General features: G+C 44.8%; 1 protein-coding gene across 1 annotated transcript in view; it reads left to right on the plus strand.

Annotated features, from left to right (window-relative positions):
- diaph2 (diaphanous-related formin 2) overlaps nt 1–20,955 on the plus strand; it is a 765,099-nt gene that overhangs the window by 702,655 nt on the left and 41,489 nt on the right. The window contains exons 28-29 of the mRNA XM_080745541.1: nt 11,101–11,193; nt 15,985–16,050. Of these exons, the coding sequence (XP_080601667.1) occupies nt 11,101–11,193; nt 15,985–16,050 (159 nt within the window). The remainder of the gene's footprint in view (nt 1–11,100; nt 11,194–15,984; nt 16,051–20,955) is intronic.

Below are 20,955 nucleotides of genomic sequence, written 5' to 3' on the forward strand. Positions count from 1 at the left end.
AGCGATAAAAAAGGAGAAAAAAAGTTTAGATCACACAAAGATTTTGGGGGACCCCCTGTAGTAACTCTGAGGACCCCCTGTTGAAGACCCCTGGCCTAATCTACAAGCTCACAACTTGTGTGTAAGTGTAGAGATCGCCTATTTTCAGTTTACGCAGGCTTATACAGTAAGTTGTCCTTGAATGAACGATGTCATTTGTGCGGAACCTATTGAAATGCATTAGACAGGCTTGGCTAGAATCCTCCAACACTCTTAAGTGATCCTGCCTTGAGTGTCCACGAGCATAGGTCACACTGTTTACACCGGCCGTAACACACACGCGCACACACACACACACACACACACACACACACACACACACACACACACACACACACACACACACACACACATACGCGCGCACACACACACACGCACACTACGACGTGGTCTACACACTACAGGGCTATAAATTCGCCGGGCCTGTCACCGCTAGACTTCTGTTGGGTTGGCATTAGTCAATTAGTCATCCTAGAGCCGCTACCTTTATAAATAAATAATGCACGTGTATCAATAACAAGGTATATGTGCAGCCTTGCGGTGTGCCTGAGCTTGTGTGTGTCCTGCTAGCTTGCTCGCACGCATACACACACACACATACACACACACACACACACACACACACACACACACACACACACACACTAGGGATGGGACGATAAGCGATATTATCGTTTATCGTGATAAAAAAACACTCATGATAATCGTATCGTGGAGATTTATTGTGATATCGTCCTCCGTCATGCACTGGGATCAATTCACCTTTTATTTGCCTAGCTTCATATCCGGTACCACGTAACCTGCTACACCATCAACATGTGGAACGCCCTTCCACAAGCCCTAAAGGAGAGCAAATCCCTAGCCTCCTTCAAAATTGGTATGAAAAGTCACCTTCAGACAGCTGCTACCCGTGACTTGTAAATAGACTAAGCCCCCATGCCCCCCCCCCCCCCTTTTTCTTTTTTTCTGCCTTTGTATTTGATGTTATGCTTTTGAAACTGATATTATCCTAGATAAAGTACTATGTTCTATCCGTCTGTCTTTCAATGTTATATGAGATACTTAAAGTGTGGTTCCTGTGGAAATAAGCCTCGGCTTTCTAGGATCTCCTTTTAGTTGACCTTGTACCAGTGATTTGTACTGTCATGAAACTGTACTTTTCTCTATTGCAAACTTCTAATAAATTCTTCAATCAATCAATCAAACCCTCTATAATTGGTAAAAAGGCACTTATAATACTTGATACAGTATTTTTTTCAAATGTCTTTGCCAAAAAATAGGCAATCTACAAGCTCACAACGCGTCGCAACACTTGTAGATCTGCTATTTTTTGGCAAATGTTCTGCCCCAGGATAATGGATTTTGATTATCGCGATAATATCGTGAATCGCGATTTCTCTTGTCACAATAATCATGATATGACATTTTCATATCGTCCCATCCCTAACACGCACGCACGCACGCATGCACACACGCACACACTCACACACACACACACACACACACACACACACACAGACCAACTTGCTTGCTTGCATATACTGCAGTGTATGTTGTAGAAATAATTAAATGTCAGCGGGCTGGGGTCGTCAAGTATCCGGGAGGGAGCTTTATGACCCTGTGTCTCTCCTCGCTCTGCTAGTCTCTCTCTCTCTCGATGACCCACTCCTCCACACAGCACCAAGCCTCAGCCTCACACTACAGGCCCTCTCCACCTCCTTTATTCCCTCCCTTTATCTGCCTCCCTCCATCCATCCCTCCCTCCCTCCCTTGCTGCTCTCTGTGACTCTTCTCTCTCTCTCTCACTCTTTCTCGCTTCCTCCCCTCTCAGACCACCCTTTACTGCTTTCTTCCCCGGGAGTGACATTTATCGGTGTCCCCTCCTCTCACCCTCCTCTCCTCTCCTCTAGCTCTTGTCTCATCTTGTCTCCTCTCCTCTCCTGTCCTCTCCTCACCTCGCCTCCGATCTCCTTTCCTTGCATCTCCTCTCCCTTTCCCTTTCCTCCTCTCCTCTCCTGCATGTGCACACATAGACATCAAAGGGGGCTTGAGCCCCTGCCCTTTTATCCGTCTGTAAAAAAGTGCCCTCTCCAGACCATGAATGCAGTTTTCACTATGGTGAAAGAAATGCAAACGCCCCCTTTCCATGCCATACCTGAAGGTAGCATTCGGAGATAATTGCCTTGTCCAAACTATCCTGAACTTGAATGCAGCATCTTATGCTGAAAGAATTGCCCTCTCTGTGTAGAAATCCATGCCGTTACGCCACATCTCTCCAGTATTGACTTGATTATGCTTAGTTTAGTGTGGTATCAAGCACCGAAAATAGCCGACCTCCAAGCTCACAATGCGTCGCAGCGCGACGCGTTGTGAGCTTGGAGGTCTGCTGTTTTTGATATTTTCACCAAAAGGCCCTTTTAGAAAGGTCAGCCCCTGCCTCTCTAACATTCTCTGCACGTCCCTGCCTGTACCCTCCCCTCCCCTCCCCCTGGTGCTGTTGGCTGCGGCCCCTCCTCTCCACTATCAGACAGTGTTTTGTTTTTTGTTTAGCTTAGTTTCTTTTTTCAGGTAGAAAAGCAGCCATAATCTGATGTGTGAGGATTTTTTTTATGTATTTCCGCGCGTGCCAGTCCTGCTGAGAGCGCATCACCCTTGTTATCCCTCCCTAATTAGAAAATGTAATAGTGTGCCTGGCGTAAATATATCAGAAGAGCGAGCCAAATCCCCTCAGGGCTCACTGTTCCACTTGGCACGGCCCGGGGGGTTCAGGTAGCAGCTGATCACCGCCGCTACAAGGTGGCAGGAGAAAGAGACGAGAGGATTGAAGGGATGAGAGGAGAGATATAGAACATAGTCTGCCTCTCGCTCTCTCTCTCTCCCTCCTTCTCTGTCTCTCTGTCACGCTGTCTGGGAAGTAGTTTATTGGAGCTTTATACTCTGCTCTTAGCCATTGTTCATGAACGGGTGTACACGTTATTGGGTATCGTTATTTTATGCTTTAGCTATTGAAAAATGGCAGATATACAAGCTCGCAGCACGGCACTCGGTGCCGCGCTGTGAGCTTGTATATCTCCTATTTTTCACTGGTTAAAGCATTCAATAATTCTAGGCCTAAATGGGTTAACCGTTACAATGTGTTGTGAGCTTGTAGATCAGCATTTTTTATATTTTTTTAGCTGAATGTCCGCCCCATTTTCGCCGAATGTTCACTTATTACGTCTTGCCCGGCACTCTTTGAGATGCACGGTTACACATCTCCATTCAGAAACGTTGCCATTCAGAAGATTGACTTGACCGTCATTCTAAATGGAGGTGTCACCTAAACCTAACCCTAACCTCAGTGGGGGTATTTCTGAATGGGGATGTTTCTAAGTGGGGGTGTTTCTGAATGGAGGTCTGCCCTCCGAGACGCACATACGGGTATTTCAGGGCTTTGCCCCGAATCCGCCATTGCTTCTCTGGTACAACACAGCTTTCAACATTGTTATTGCATTACGGATGGAGCACATGTAGTCTCGCGTAGCCAGACAACTATTCCACAATCTCCGAATGCTATGTAGAGTCTGGAACGGCAGCTCCCGAACGGCGAGTATCGGAAGTAGCCAGTGCTGCACTGTACTGTAGTCCCATTGGAAACATAACAGAAACACAATAGCTCAGACAAAGTGATTCGAGCGGCCTATTCTTGTTATGGGTGTATAGTTTAAGAAAACGATTGAAAACATCATGGTAGTAACACCAATAACACCAGAGAAAGACGAAATAACGCCCCCAGAAATGTTGAAAGTTGACATAACGCTTCCAGTAGGACATGTTATTGTTACTGCACCAAGGGAGCGGTTGCGTCACATCCGCTCTATCTCGCACTCATCGTTTCTATATCCGTTTGCCAGACTGTATGCCGGGAGCATTTGCCCAAATCGCGGAGGCAACAGTCTGGCCTCGCGAGACTAGAGCACATGTAACAATGGAACGCATATGTTTTTTTTTCTTTTCGTCATAGCGCTAAAGATGGTGAAGTATTGTAGTGTAGGTAATTGCAACAACCAATGATCTAGTGAAAAATGAAAACAGGGCCACCAAATATTCTAAACTTCTCCTTGATTCTGCCAATAATCATATTCTTTCAGACACATATCGTCGTTGTCGGGTGGAAACCTTGTATGTCCAAAACCGTTTGTTTTGTATTTATCATTTTTAAAATGATTTAAACTAGTGAAAACAGCCGATATACAAGCACAAAACGCCTCGCACCGCAAGGCGTTTGCAGATCAGCTGTTTTCACTACTTTTGTGCGACAGCCTTGTACGATGAAGCACGGCTTTACTTCACGAAAAAACATAGAAATTTTGAAACTTGGAGATACGAGATTTCCGCCCGACAGTAACGATATACGAGTTTTGCTGGTGCAAACAAGGAAATCACGTGACGTCGATCCCCTTCCCCTATTGGCTCACACTAGGTCATGATGTATGTATAGGCAGAAGATAAAGGGTTATACTGTGGCTGTTTTAACAAAACTAAAACTAAAAGTGCAACCCAAAAAAAAGCACCAGCCATGTTTCCCTGCTTCCGCTCACTTTAATAAGATCATTAAAGGACCCACAGGGCTGTCTGTGGAGGTGCCCGCGCCAAGGTGTTTCATCACTGGGAGGGTTTGTCAATGTCTCGGGTCTTAGCCCATCTTAACCCATTTAGAAGGCAATTTCCTGTGAGTGCGGGGGATCTTGCCTCTCGAGGAAGATCTCGGGGGCGTAAAAGGTTAGCTTTTCTGTAATTCCCCGGCCCACAATCCAACACTCCTCCTAATGAGAAGCGGATGAATATTTGCCCTAGGTTTAACAGCTCCAAAATAAGGCTGCGACGAACTGCAAGGAATGAGTCGGGAAAAACCTCCTTTCTAATGTGGGACATTTTTGGGTACTGAGGTATGGTTTTGCTGGAAGCGATAAAGGTGTAACTGTACAGTAAGTACATGAAAATGATCTTAACTTTGTAGTTAACCCATTACACTTAACGGCACGTGTGCGTTTGCGTTGTGCTCGCGAACATCGGCGTGAATGACGGGCGCACATGTGATCTTTAGCGTGGGCACATCTGCCCATGAAAGATTGCGGTGCATCTTGGGAATGGGCTTGTTGTGTCTAAAAATACATATTTAGCCACGTGCATGCATGCCCCCAACCTGGGGCCATGCAAAATCGTTAAAATCACTAAAACGATAGAAAGAAGTAAATGAAAACATTTTAACATATCTTTTCTTTTCTCTAATGACTATCTAAAATATGAACCCTTGTTGTAAAAAAAACAAAGTTGTCCTTTAAGTACAGTAGGCTACTTGATTATAACGTACTTTACGTCTCTTTGGGCAATGTTTCAGCTCCATCAGAGCCCTGGCTTCCATTATAAAGGTACTACTAAATATTTAAATATATCATCACTGTTGGGCAGAAACCTCGTATCTCCAAGTTTCAAATTTTGTAAATTTTTTCGCTTAGTGAAGCCCTGCTTTATCATACAATGCTGTCGCACAAAACTAGTGAAAAGAGCTGATCAACAAGCACACAACGCCTCGCACCTAGTTCATTTTTTAAATGATAAATACAAAACGAACTCTTTTGGACATACAAGGTTTCCACCCGACAACGACGACATGGTAAAAAAATATACAGTACATACAGTGGAGATGTGCACAAGAAATATGACGCTGATCGGTCCAGCAGCCTGCGAGATTAGCCGTGGACACAGACAGACAGACACACAGACATTACCCTCCAATAGACGGCCAGGCTCCAGCATGCAGAGCAATGGCATTAAAAAAGTAAATTCATTCACGCCCCATCTGTTAGACGCGTACTGTAGGATTTGTAGTCTAACGCTTTAGATGCTAAAAGGCCCGCAGGCTTGGAGCCTCGTCGCTAGCAGATTGCCTCGGCGCAGAGCAGAGGTTCCTGGCCTGCTTGCGTCGGTGCTGCGCGGGGCCCCGATAGGACATAGTTAATGGAGCACTGGCAGGTGACTGGGGAGTATGTTTCCCCTTTTAGTCATTTTGCTTCTTTGTGTCTGCAATCCTCCCCTGAACCCCACAGTCTACGCGGAAGGCTCCTCTAGTCCTGGTCATTACAGATGATGAATTGTGCTACAGTTAAGCTAGAAGTAGGACAAATTGATCAAAGTGTCAGGCGCCCCCTGTGATGCCTAGGTCTCCAAGAAGAAGGCAGTCGAGGAAGGAGCCTGTCACAAAGTTTCCCAGTGCCAAGGTGGTTGCAGAATGGATGTTTACCTGCCACTTACAGCCGTTTCTGCTTCGCGTCAGACGCACAATATGTCCTTGTTAGCCTACATAACGAGAAGGAGGTGGCTTAACGATCCCGGGAGTTGATACTGTTATAGCAGTTGCCGTTTGCGCTCCCTGCTCTTTGGGGGCCAAAGCAGGTGAACGCCATACCTACCGCCTCCCTTTTAAACCAATGAGCTGGGCTATCGGAGGTGTAGGAGCACTACTGCAATTTGAGATAAGCACTTACTTGGCGCTTGCTTTGGTTCTGTTCCCCGATAAAACTGGTCTAATTAAGCTTGATTTAATCGGGATTGCTTTTAAGCGCGGCGCGCGGGCTGAAACAGATACTTTGATTTCAAAGCAAGCCCTTGGGAATGGACTTGAGGAAGAAAGAGAAGGAATGAGATACGGTTTTCGAGAACAGAAAATTAGCGCAAGCGTGAATGAAGAGAGTTGTTGTTTTTGTTGAATTTGCATAAATATTTCTATTCTTAGTTGTTGCTGTCTTTTGTCTCCTCTGCTACTGTAAATGATTGCAGGTTGGGTGGCTTTGTTGCCTGAAGAGCTTGGGGTAAAAAATAAATAAAACACACACACAAACACACACAGACGCGCACACATACACACAAACACACACACTCCGACAGAGTCTCGGCGGTAATGGCGAAATCTGTGGCATTTCCTCAAATTAATTATGTACTAGCTGTGTCAACGTGTTGTGTTCATAAATTCAATTTTCCCGACTGTCATCTCTCTTTGAGTATAGTGCAAAGAAACAAGAGATTGATGGCCCCGGCTCTCTCTCTCTGGGAGAGAGAGTGCCGGGTGGTGAAAGCAGCAGTCATCTCATCTCTAGTCACTTCCAAAAACACCAGAGGCGTCAATTATGGTATGGCAAGCTATGGCAGCTGCCATACCTTGGCTACAGGGGGAAAATAATAAAATGTACTGTAATCGTGCCTGTTGCTAAGGTATGGCAACATGACTGGTGTCTTGCGCGCGCCCAGTCATGTTGTCATACCTTAGCTTTTTTCTGAACTGACGCCGCTGCAAAACACCACCTCTCAACCAGCGCCTGTAAGCAGAATAGGGGGGGATGGGGGGGACAGAGCCACTAAGGGCCCCCATGGTAAACATTGGGGAGGAAGAGCTAGTTCACTCATGTATGCAACAGGATTGATGGCCAAGTCTCCGGCTCGGCAATAAGTCATCCTAATGATCCCAGTTTAAAATAATGTCTGTGCTGGAACCTCAGTGATAAAGAGACTGCCCTCACTGACTCATTAGTATTGGGGGGCGGCGGGGGTAAAGATAGACGACCCAGATATAGGACCTAAAGCTTATTTTCCCCCCAAACTGAGCGATATGCTGCATAGTGCATGGTGGTGGTGTGGGCCCGGCACGAGTGCCGCTTGCCGTGCCACACCACCAACACTCACTGCGCCTTCCATGGAACGAGGGGTCCAGTGGCGTCAGTTCAGCAAAAGCTAAGGTATGGCAACATGACTGGTGTCTTGCACGCGGGACCAGTCATGTTGCCTTAGCAACAGGCACGATGAAAAGTACATTTTATTATTTCCCCCTGTAGCCAAGATATGGCAGCTGCCATAGCTTGCCATACCCAATTGACGCCACTGGAGGGGTCATCGTTGCTACCGTAGGTTGCAGTTTAGTATGTCACAGCTTGTCCATATCTCTGTCTATAACGCCTGACACTGTGGTTCCCCTGACACATCACTGTGACATCACTTGTGACACCAGGACTTCATAAGGGGAATGCCCATATATGGAGGAAGACAGCCTACAGTATATCTGTGTGGCTGGTTCAGACAGGGATCTCCATGTATGGGCATAAAAGGGATTGTATGTTGTGATGTCATGGGAACCACTCTAACAGAATCTCTTTTATGGAGATCCCTGATGTCATCAATATTAAGCCCATATCTAATAGGACTTCATATGGGAATGCCCATATATGGAGGAAGACAGCCCATATCTGTGTGGCTGGTTCAGACAGAGATCTCCATGTATGGGCATAAAAGGGATTGTATGATGTGATAGACGTCATTTTCACATACTGTAACGAATAACAGAGTAAGCATGTTTGGGGTTTCACAGCATATCTCCATATATGGGTACCAGGGTCTCCATATATGGGTAACTGGTCCGATTTACATCACTGGCCAGACGGCCAAGACATGGCGCGAACTCACACTTTAGGGCGAGGTCGCTTGTCGCCCTGAGGCATCTTACTAGTCAATATGTCAGTACACAGACAAATGTGTGCTTGGCACTGGCAAGAATTTCTCCAGAATATGTACACTGATTTACTAATGTCACTGTGTAAGGCACATTAGGAGTCCACCAGGACAGCGGTTCTTAGACATTTAATTTCTAACACTCTGAGAGTGTACGAAATGGAACCAAATGGACCCATAAGGGTCCATGTGTACACTTACAGTCCTTTATGGTAATTTATGTGTGTGTTTGTGTACTCATTTTATATGTCCGTGAATTTTTTTTTTTGAATTTTGACCCCTGCATGGAACTCATCTCTCTCTCTCTCTCTCTCTCTCTCTTTCTCTCTGCTGTTTCCCCTCACTCACACACCAAAGCCTCCACCTCTCCGGCAGTACAGCTCGGTCCGCACCGGACGCTTGGAGGATAGCAGGGGGGGGAAAAGGGGAGGGGGGGGGGGGGGATGTTTTAGGGTCGGTCGGTCGGTCCCGGTGTGTCACTGATGGAACAGTGACGGAGTGCGTGGGTATTGAGCGGCTCCGCACTAAATCTTGGTAAAGAGCACTTAGCTCCCCTGTGTTAGCCACAGAAAGAGGATCTGTCAGTGGCCATCAGCGGATGCTTTCATCCAGTCCGCTCCTCTGTCCAGGGGCGTCACAAGGGGGGGGAGGGGACTGAGTTACTAGGGCCCAAGCTGGAGGGGCCTGGAATTATTTTATACTTTAGCTATTGAAAAATTGCAGATATACAAGCTCGTAGCGTGTAGCTCGAGCTTGTAGATCTGCTATTTTTGAAAAGTCCTGAAAATGTGTGCAAATCTTTGAATATATGTATTTATTAAACAAACATTTGCAACTCAAATGTTGCTTCTGGGGGGGGGGGGGGGGGTCCCCTGGAACGAAATATGGGGATGGGGGTCCGTGGCCAAATACACATCGGGTCCTTCACATGAAAAGGTTTGAGCACCACTGACACAGAAACATAGGTTTTTCAAAAAAACCTTAGAAGGATTTGGAATATTCAAAGACTTTTGATTTTTCAAAAATAGCTCCGCGATCTACAAGCTCGCAGCGCTGCACTCGGTGCTGCGCTGTGAGCTTGTATATCTGCTATTTTTCAATAGTTACAGCACAAAATGTGAGTGAATCCTTGTACGCAGGGCCCAGAATTGCGACACCCCTGCCTCTGCCTGTATCTCTCCTCTGGACACTCACTGGGAAACAGGGGGAGGGGTGGTAGTGCGGGGCTAAAATAGTTGATCTAAAAGCTCACGGCATGAGCTTGTGAGATGGTCTGTTTCACTGAAGAGATTTGGTGTAGAGCATAGACTGTAGAAAAATATGGACGAAGCGAAGCCATTGGTTTCTATGCAGCTTCCTTGGAATGGGTGTCGCCATCATAGAATTGTAAAAGCATCAGAGATGCTATTGGCTGCCAACAGTCACGTGCAACGCAGGGATACATGGGAGAATGTGGTCGGAGCCTCCCGAAATACAGCACACGAAGAAGAACACAGCCGGCTGGTATTAGTTTAGTTGGCCACGCCCCCCGCAACTTTATCATTTATTTTAAAATACATTGGACCACATTTCGACAAAACGAATATGATGGTGATTGAAAGGCAATTTTTAACTAGCGATAGGAACCATACAGTATTCATGAACATGTTAATTAAGGTTAGACAACGAAAGGGGAAAATGAATGGGATCCAATGGTGGGCATTTCTTTTTGCGATCGGCCGGGGGTGAAAACAGCGCAACTAGCGGCCAATCATAGGAAGTTTTAGTTCCGTATTGGAGTCATTTTAAATCGGCAGAACTATGCCCCTGGTGTAGAGGGGGAAAAAAACAAGCAGACCAAGTATACGCCTAGTAACGCCTTCTAAATCAGTAGTTCTCACACTTTCAAGATGTTCTTTTGAAAAAAAGGCAAGTATTTTGTGTCGGGCCACTTGCACACACTAAAACCGGGAAAGCATCTGGATACTTTAGATTGTTGTGAGCATGTAGCCTTATCTTATACCGTGGCTATTTGAAAATAGCTGATCTACAAGCTTGTAGATCTGCTACCTTCAAACATTTTGCACTTTTACTTTTGGTACTTTAAGTACATTTTGATGCTGAACACTTTCATCCTTTTTAGTACATTTTGAATTCCGGGCTTTTACTTGTAACAGAGCATTTCTATACTGCAGTAGTACTGTTAAGTAATAAATCGTCGTTGTCGGGGAGAAACCTTGTATCTCCAAGTTTCAAATGTGTCCATTCTTTCGCAAAGTAAAGCCCTGCTTCATCATACAAGGCCGTCACACAAAAGTAGTGAAAACAGCAGATCTACAAGTACACAACGCCTCGCACCGCGAGGCGTTGTGTGCTTGTACATCGGCTGTTTTCACTAGTTTAAATCATTTTTAAAATGATAAATGCAAAACAAACGGTTTTGGACATACAAGGTTTTCACCGACAACGACGAAATATACTTGTTCCTACCACTGTATAGAGTGTTATATTAACCTGGCTGACTCTCTGTGCTCCCCCCTGCAGAGGGTGATGAGACAGGCGTGATGGACAGCTTGATGGAAGCCCTGCAGTCTGGAGCAGCCTTCCGCGATCGGCGAAAACGGACCCCACGCAACGGTAAGACACACCGAGACACTGTGTCCTCGTACCTTCTGTCACATGCAGTCACCTGGCTGCAGAGCACCAGACTACTGTACCACCACCATCTGGAATCGCTATCTACTCGTATAGAGGGATGGGACGATAAGTAAGGGATAATGAATGGCTCCGCGGTGAATGACGATATATAACAGACCGACGGCCTGATAACTTATCAGGCCGAAGGGATGTTATATATCAGGGTTCCCCAATAGGCGGCCCGCGGGCCATTTGTGGCCCGCGGGGGGCTACTGTCTGGCCCACACCAACCCCAGTAATAATGGTGGTATAAGAGCGGCAACAACACTAGTATATCGTCGTTGTCGGGTGGAAATCTCGTATCTCCAAATTTGTACGTTCTTTCGCAAATCATACAAGGCCGTCGCACAAAATCTCTAAAATTGTGCTTGTAGATCGGCTGTTTTCACTAGTTTAAATAATTTTTTAAATGATAAAGATTTTAGAGATTTTGGACATACAAGATTTTCACCCGACAACGACGATATCTGAATCTCGTAAATCGCGATTTCTCTTGTCACAATAATCGCGATATGACGTTTTCATATCGTCCCATCCCTACTCGTGTATCGGCCCTGTCAAATCCTTAGTGTTCTTTTACCCATCTGTAATTCATTTATCCATCTGAGAGTGTAACGTCTGAGAGAAATGGACCCATTTGGTTATAATTTGTACACTCTCAGTGTGAAATGAATATTAAGTCTCAACTGGCCAGGATTCACAGCAATATGAGCTCTTGTATGATTCTTCTAAATCATACTGTACATGGGTTGAATTGCACCCATGTGTATTTTGCATATTTACATAGTCACGTCACGTGTCTGTGTGTGTCACTCAGTATGTCTATCTAGCTTTGATGATTCATACACCATCTCTCTCTCTCTCTCTCGCTCTCTCTATCTATCTCTCTCTCTCTCTCTCACGCACGCACGCACGCACGCACGCACGCACGCACGCACGCACGCACGCACGCACGCACACACGCACGCACACACGTGGCACATGAAACACCCTGTGCCCTTCATTAGTGAGCCATTGTCCCTTTGCCATTCACACAGTTCTCATTACAATACGAGCACTCTGCCCATGGCCGAGATAGTTTCATTTTAAGGTCATATTATCCACTTTATTGTTTGATGACGTCATCACATCACACACACAACCCCCCAATTATTTTATAAAGTTTAAGTATATAGACTAGAGGGTATCTTCACATTTCTAAAGTGCCAATTTAAGGACTTTTTAATACCTCTAAAATGACAAATTAAACATTGTCCAAATTGTCAAATATATAGAGGCAGAAATTGTGCAGTAGGTTCACAATGTAACCATGTTATACCAAATGTAATGTAGCACTGTAATATTGGAACATTCCGTCCTTGACAATAAGCAATCCTACTGTTTGAATGCTGTACAGACGCACACACGGAGCAAAAATAATGATAGAAAAAATACAAAGGATTTTATTTTTATTTTTTTCAACTTCGACCTTCGACTTTGTCTTGTGGGAGTCGACTTGTGTAACGAAGTCGACTCAGTCGACTTGTCGATCTTTTCGTTAATGCCCTACTTGGAAGTCACCTGGCAGAAGTGACAGTGTCACTTCGTCAGCAGTGGCGTCTTGGAGACATCAGTCTCGCGTATAATAACCAATCTCCGAATGCTATCCAGAACTGCACTAAAAAACACATGTTTTCATAGTGCATTCATCACAATTAATATAACAACTGTGCCTTTCTTCCCGCAATAAAGACAGAGCGTTTGCGTTGCATGCTTCGCCAGGCGGAGAGCTACAGTACTGTACATTGCCTATAAATTCTAAGCATATATTCCTCCTCCCAGGAAGGCTCTCTCCTCTGTTGACTTAGCCGCCGCACATTGCCCAGATATATGCTGCCCGCTTCTCAGGCGCCGTTAGGCTGTGGCAGGAATCCAAGAAGCTGTAGGGGATTGAAAATGACACATGTAGACATTTTGTTGTTTTACTGTACAGCCACTCATATAATAACACTGGTTGCTGCTCGCTACTGTGACAGTATGGAGACTCATAACCAGCAGGCTAGCAAGCAGCTACTGTCACACACAAGTGCACCAGTCCCTACCTATATGCATGCTAGCATCTGCTAGGACAGAGTATTTGTGACACCGTGTCTCTCCGATGTCTCATCAGGGTCTAGCACCAGTCTCCTTTTTGTGTGTGTGCGTGCGGGCGTGTGTGTGTGTGTGTGAGAGAGAGAATGAAAGTGTGAGTGAATGAATAAGGCAGGCCTAATGAAACAGTTACTTCATGTTTGCGTCAAACTCAAACTTCCCCTGATGCTGCGCTATGGTGTGGTGGAACCACTTCTCCAGACAGTTCTCTGGCTAACATCAATATCATCAGTGGTGGAAAAAGTACTCCAAAATTTTTATTAAGTAAAAGTATCAATTGTGCAATGTAGAAATACTCTGTTGCAAGTAAAAGTCCAGAATTCAAAATGTACTTGAGTAAAAGTGAAAAGTATTCGTATCAAAATGTATTTAAGTACCAGAAGTTCAAATGTCTAAAATGTCGAAAATCCTTTGAAAATACCAGATCTGCAAGCTCACAATGCATCGCATTGTGACACATTGTGAGCTTGTAGATCTGCTATTTTCAAATGGCCAAAATGTATATAGGGCTTTCGAATATTTAATCAAAATCTACAAAGTAACTAGTAACTAAAGTTTTCAAATACATATAGTGGAGTAAAAGTACAGTATTTGTCGCTCAGATTTAGTGGAGTAGATGTAAAAGTACTGGAAATGGGAAATACTCAAGTAAAGTACAAATACCTCAAAATTGTACTTAAGTACTCAAGTAAATGTACTTAGTTACTTTCCACCACTGGAACATCTTATCATTGCTGTTGGGTGGAAGCCGTGCTCAAAACTGTTAACCACTTTCACTTTGCTCAAAAAAGAAATCTTTGAGCAAAGTGAAGTGAAAGTAGCAAAAATAGCCAATCTACAAGCCTCGGCTACTGTAGTATGACAGAGTAGGGCCTTAAATTCAACATTTTTCCTCCAGAATTTTGGAGATATAAGGTTTCTGCACGACAGGGACTTTATACATTTATACAGTATATTAGCTGACTGCCCTGTACAGCACACTTAAAGAATCGGTACACACAACAGTAAGGACAGACATGCTGTCACCACAGCACTTATCCAAGGTTCTATCCAGCCCAACCACGGACTGTTTCTGATGAGCGTTGTGAGCTTGTCAAAAGATTTTGATACATTTTAGACATAGACCTAATGATTAATTTTACTTTTGGGACTTTTGATACCCAATACTTTTAGCCACGTACATTTTGAGTATTGATACTTTTACTTAAGTAATAAATCAGAGTACTTTTTTCATACTGTAGCTTCAGAGATACTGGCAGTAGATTGCTACTGTAAATAGCTTCTTCTGACGGAAAATCAACCGTTATGAACGAACAGGCTGGGAAAAAGAAAAAGATTCCTCGGAAATGCTAATAATAATTGAGTTAACCCTGCATGGAGTCTAATTCGGGCATGTCATTATAGGCGACAAATAGCCTTGGCCTACTGTATGTGATTTGTGAAAATAACCAATCTACAAGCCCTGAGATCTCGTAGATTGCCTGTTTTCACTGCATGCCAGGGTCAGACTTAATTGGAAGAATTAGAAGAAATCCATCCATTTGTAGACTTTCAGAGGAGAATTAACAGTTGGAACTCTGTGCCATGAAGATGAAATTAATTGTTTAATTTACAAAATGACTCACCTGGAAGTAAACCCAAACACACACAGTTCCACAGGACATTTGTGATTATTATAAAATAATCACTTGTTATTAGCTTTCCAAAGGCCTTTAGACACATTTTGAGGACTTGATTGTTTCCGCTTTATTATTCGTCAATAAACCTTCTACCGTGTTACTGCCAGTTTTGGACGGTGAATCGATCTGACAGTGTTGTTAAAACATGCACACACGTCACACAACACACGTCACAATCTTGTGTAACATTGTCACCATCTGCAGCATTGTTCATCAACAGTGTCACTAACAAATGACACCAAAAACACTTTTGATTCAGTCACTGCCTATACCTCTGACTTCATTCTTTTTTACAATGATAGAGCAGTGGTTCTCAACCTGTGGGTCAGGACCCCCAGAGGGGACCCTAAATTATTTTGGGGAGTCCCCAGATGTTTAACTTAATGTGCAACATTGTTTTCTCACTCAACAGTAAACAAACCAACAAAGTTTACGTGTATAGAGGGTATATGCACATTTCTAAAGTGACAATTTTTTCACAATAGAACAACCGTGTTATCGGCTATTTTCACAATCTGCTATTTTCACAATAGAACAACCGTGTTATACAAAATGTAATGTCTCAACTCTTCAGAGCTCGTCAAGGTGTGGGGGTCCCAAGTTAAAATGTTATTATTTTGGGGGTCGCGTCCTGAAAAGGTTGAGAACCACCCAGCTTGGGTGTGTGTGCATAGGTGCGTTTGTGTGTGTGTGCGTGTGGGCCTGTGTGTAAGCTCAGACGGTGCTTGTTATCTGGCAATACTTTGGGAGTGGATAATTGGTGAAAAACATCTGAAAACGACTCATTTCTGATGTCTCTCTCTCTCTCTCTCTCTTTCCATGTTTTATTTTCTTCCCTGTTTTCCCTCCGTTTTCCAACATCCCTCCCACTTCTTGTTCTTTGTTTATCCTTTTTCTTTTTTCTTTTAACCCTTGTTTGCAGGTGATCAAAGCCCCTCCAGTCCGTCCTCTCGGTGGCCGGGTGCTAACTATGGTAACAGGACTCTAGGTGTGTGCATTCAACTCTCTCCTCTATATCTCCTGTCTCCTCCTAACCCGGCATGGACCTGCCTGTCTGCCTGCCCTCCGCTCCCCTTAGCTCCCCTCCTCTTGCTGTCATGACTCATGCTTTCCCTTCCACTCCAAAAAACCCAACTCAAGCTGAGCTGCTCTACCGAGTCCCGCAACGCTGCATGCGCCGAGTAACTGTGGCTCCCGTTTTTTTTTTTTTTTTCCCGAACAACAACAACAACAACAAACGCTCAAAGCTTCAGAGACCTCCAGTCTGCCGGCCCGATCATGAAATTGGCCTTTAGCTTGGCTATACTTTTTGATCCGAGGCATTTAACACAATCTCTGCCAAAAACACGTTAACATTGATGCTGAAACCGGAAGCAGGATGGTTCATCCTCTATTCCGGCCGTTAGCTTTCTGTGTATACAACACGGCTTACAAAAAGGCAACGGCTGGACGGATTTTCTAAACGTGTCCGTGTCCGATCGCGCACAATGGAACGTTAAGCCAGGCAGTGAAAGACATAGCGAAATTTTCGGGTTGCTCGGCTGGTCCAGTCAATGAGTTAATCTCATAGCGGAGAGCTCGCATATAATGTACTTTTCTCGTGATTGGGGCGTGTGTTATCTCCGTAGAGCAGCTCCAGTGCACATCTCACTGCCTAACAGTCCTTCCTGTTGCTGGAGATTGGTGCTGATAGAGCTTGATGTGACTTGTCATCCCCGGTCCTGTGGCTGTTATGTTTGTGTGCGTGTAGGAAGCGCTGTGTTAAGGTCTGTAGGCCCCTCCTGTTGCACACGCACGCACGCACACTCTCTCTCTCTCTCTCTCTCTCTCTCTCTCACACACTCTCTCTCTCTCACACACACACACACACACACACACACACACACACACACACACACACACACACACACACACACACACACACACACACACACACACACACTCTCTCACTCTCTCACTCTCTCTCTCTCTCTCTCTCTCTCTCTCTCTCTCTCTCTCTCTCTCTCTCTCTCTCTCTCTCTCTCTCTCACACACACACACACACTAGGGATTGGACGATACACGATATTATCGTTTATCGTGATAAAAAACACTCACAATAATCGTATCGTGGAGATTTAATTTATCGTGATATCGTCCTCCGTCATGCACTGGGATCAATTCACCTTTTATTTGCCGAGCTGCATATCCGGTACCACTTAAACGTTCTATAATTGGTAAAAGGTACTTGTAATATACAGTACGTACTTGATACTGTCTTTTTTTCACTCTCTATCAAATGTCTTTGCCAAAAATAGCCGATCTACAAGCTCACAACGCGTTGTGAGCTTGTAGATCTGCTATTTTTTTTTGCAAAAGTTCCACCCCAGGATAATTTTGATTATCGTGATAATATTGTAAATCACAATTTATTTTGTCACAATAATCGTGACATGACATTTTCACATCGTCCCATCCCTAACACACACACACACACACACACACACACACACACACACACACACACACACACACACACACACACACACACACACACACACACACACACACACACACACACACACTCTCTCTCTCTCTCTCTGTGAGTCTCTCCCTCCTCACTCTTCCTCTGCGGCCCTGGTATTCGTCTGGTAAATGTCAAAGCGTTGTGCAACAGCACCCCAGAAATACTCCCTTCTAATGGATTCTTGCCTTTCTGTGCCCTGGCCTACTTTGAAACAACTGTGGCTGAAATTGATTTATGTGTTCGCTTCAACAGATTGCATCTCCGCGTGGAGTAGTGTAGTGTGTTGCAACCGGTGTCTGCCCTTGTTTTTTTTCCCCCTCCCATGTTTGTGTACCGAGTATGTAGAATGTCCACATGTGTTTGTTTGTGTGGTGCGTGTGCGTGTGTGTGCGTGCGTGTGTGTGTGTGTGTGTGTGTGTGTGTGTGTGTGTGTGTGTGTGTGTGTGTGTGTGTGTGTGTGTGTGTGTGTGTGTGTGTGTGTGTGTGTGTGTGTGTGTGTGTGTGTGTGTGTGTTTTTTTTTGTGGGGTGTGGGGTGGGTGTTGAGTGCTGTGATATGTGATCATCAAACAAACAAAACAAGGAAAGATGGTTTGTATTACTCTTAATTATTCACTCTGCAAGATAACTGCTGTTTTTCTTTCTTTTTTATTTTCTTTTTCATTCCGTACAAATGCGTAAGTACAAAAGACAAGCTTCGAGTCTTAATCACACTTGGCGTTCTGGAGGATGTGTTAGCTGTTAGCAAACATCTCTCTTAAAGATACGCGCCATCTGGTTGCACAGCCGCTGTATGTACAGTGCATTCACATGGTGTGCAGCAGAACTTGGACGTGCATTGTCGTGGGACCGTAGTGCATTGTGTTGTTGTGCATCGCCTTCATTGTTTTCCTTTGTCTTCCTGAATGCGGTGCTTAACCGCTGCTTTGTTGTGAACGCGTTGCGCACACACGTGTGACCGTGTTGCGGCGAGAAGTCTTGGACGTGCAGGGACGTGCAGAGAATTTTAGAGAGGCAGGGGCTGAAATTTCTAAAGGGGCACTTTTGGTGAAAATATCGAAAATAGCAGACCTCCAAATAGCAGACCATCGCGCTGCGACGCGTTGTGAGCTTGGAGGTTGGCTATTTTCGGTAAGTTTCAGGAGAGTTTGGACAAGGCAATTCTCTTGAATGCAAGAAGACATTTGCATTTCTTTCACCATAGTGAAAACTGCATTCATGGTCTGGAGAGGGCACTTCTTACAGACGGATAAAAGGGCTGGGGCTCAAGCCCCCTTTGATGTCTGTGAGTGCACGTGCCTGATCCTGTGGTTTTGATGACACCTCGACAGCTAGACAGAATGTCTTTATGAGTGGCCCTCCCACAAGCACACACACATCTCTCTTTCCAAAACACTGCCATATCCAGAACACATTATTACGCCAGTAGCAATGCATTACATTGTGAACGTTGTCGGTTGCTTGATAATGGAGGCCCTGTATACAGTACGATAAACATGCAGCTGCTCTCTTTCTGTGGGGAGATGGGAGGGGAAGATCCTCTTGGCATCTAAATGGAATCTGTAAATGAGTTTAGTGCATATTCACCGTTGGATAAATCTTGTGGGTGGACCGAGAGTTAAAAGAATCCAGGGTTTGGCCAAAACAAGGGAAGCTTTGGTCATTAGAACGAAAAAGGATGTCTCAGAATCACTGAAATCAATCTTTGGGTTATTAGTTTGCTGTTGGAACTTGGAATGGATATGGTCAACTATTGAGTCGCATGCATTACTGTGAGACAGCGGCGTAGCCACAGGTGGGCCTGACTAGGCCTTGGCCCACCCAAAAATAACAAAAACATTCGCGGAGGTGTGTGGCGATGCACGGTTCGGCGCGGCGATGCACGGCTATCTAGGAAGCAAAGAAAGACACCACATTTTTATTTTATCATAGTTTAGTCAATTATGAAGCGACAAATGACTGTATTGTGTCCCTGTAAATATTTAAATGTTCACTATTTTAAAATAGCAGATGTACAAGCTGTGCCCACCCAAATTGTGCCAGGCCTAGCCAGTTGGTAAATCCTGGCTACGCCGCTGATGTGAGATATTGTACAGTATTCTCTAGGTCAATAAGCTGTTTCTAATATTTATGTGTTTCCTGTTAGGCAATCTTTTTATGTCCTTTTTTTGTTTCTATAGCGACTGTTGTTTTGATGCAGGGCCTGAGAAAAAGAAAAAACAAATCTGCCCTTGAAAATCCCCTGCCATAGAGGCGGGCTCTCCCAGCAGCACTATTTCACCACAGTGCACAGAATCAGCTCGTCGCCTGCTTGTCATGTCTGTTGTAATCTCATGCTTTAGAGCTTGACCTGTCATCCTCAAACGCGCGGCACGCCACTAGAGAGAGACTCTCTCCGAGTCGACACAAGAGCCTCGGCTCACGTCGGAGGAGTTCATTTAAAACCCCAGAGTGGCGTTCTTTGTGGCCCTTTAGGTTAAGCCGTTCGGGCCTAGAATTATTTAATTGCTTTTGCTATTGAAAAATAGCAGATCTACAAGCTCACAGCGCGGCACCGAGTGTTTGAATATATCTATTTAAAAGCGAACATTTGGAACTCAAATATTTGCTTCTGGGGGTCCCTGAACAACATATTTTGAGATGGGGGTCCCCGGCCAAATACCAGTAATTTTGGGGGTCCTTGACATGAAAAATGTTGAGAACAGCTGATTTAGAGGAAGGATTTAGAATTCAAAGACTTGCACACATTTTCACGATTTAAAAAAAATAGCAGATCTACAAGCTCGCAGCGCGGCACTTGCGCTGCGAGCTTGTATATCTGCTATTTTTCAAAAGTTAAAGCATAAAACAATGGTTAAAGTGGTTAAAATCTAACGCGTTCCAGTTCTTTGAGGGTTAAACTGTACTCCAGTGTACTTCCTCGACAGTCTCAGTCGCTTAGTCGCCACAATTCGGGGCACCGCCAATCACGATTACACCCCAATTCCGCGAGCATTTCCCGTTTCCCCGTCTCCCATTTTGTATCAAATGGAAAGCCAACCCAGGAGGCCAAAGTCGTGCGGTTATGCAATTACGCCAGCCAGTCCTAATTCCACAGACAGAGGGTGGATGGATTGATATAGGGATGAGTGGAGCCTGCTTTCTGCCGTGGGTTCACTATCACAGCAGACGATGTGTTTTTGTGTATACGTGGGAATCAAATTGTTTTGATGGGTATACATTACACAAGCCGTTTTTCCCCCCCAGAGGCAGCGTGTTTTTTCAAAATTAAGTTTTTTCCAAAAACAGCTTACCTGGCTGGCTCGCCGAGAATAAAAATAAACATAAAGGTTGTGGTGTTGCGAGTCGCGCTGCGAGCTTGTCTGCTACTTTCAGCTTGCAACCAAGTT

The sequence above is a fragment of the Nannobrachium achirus genome, assembly GCF_963921795.1.
Source record: "Nannobrachium achirus genome assembly, chromosome: 17".
Lineage (NCBI taxonomy): Eukaryota > Metazoa > Chordata > Actinopteri > Myctophiformes > Myctophidae > Nannobrachium > Nannobrachium achirus.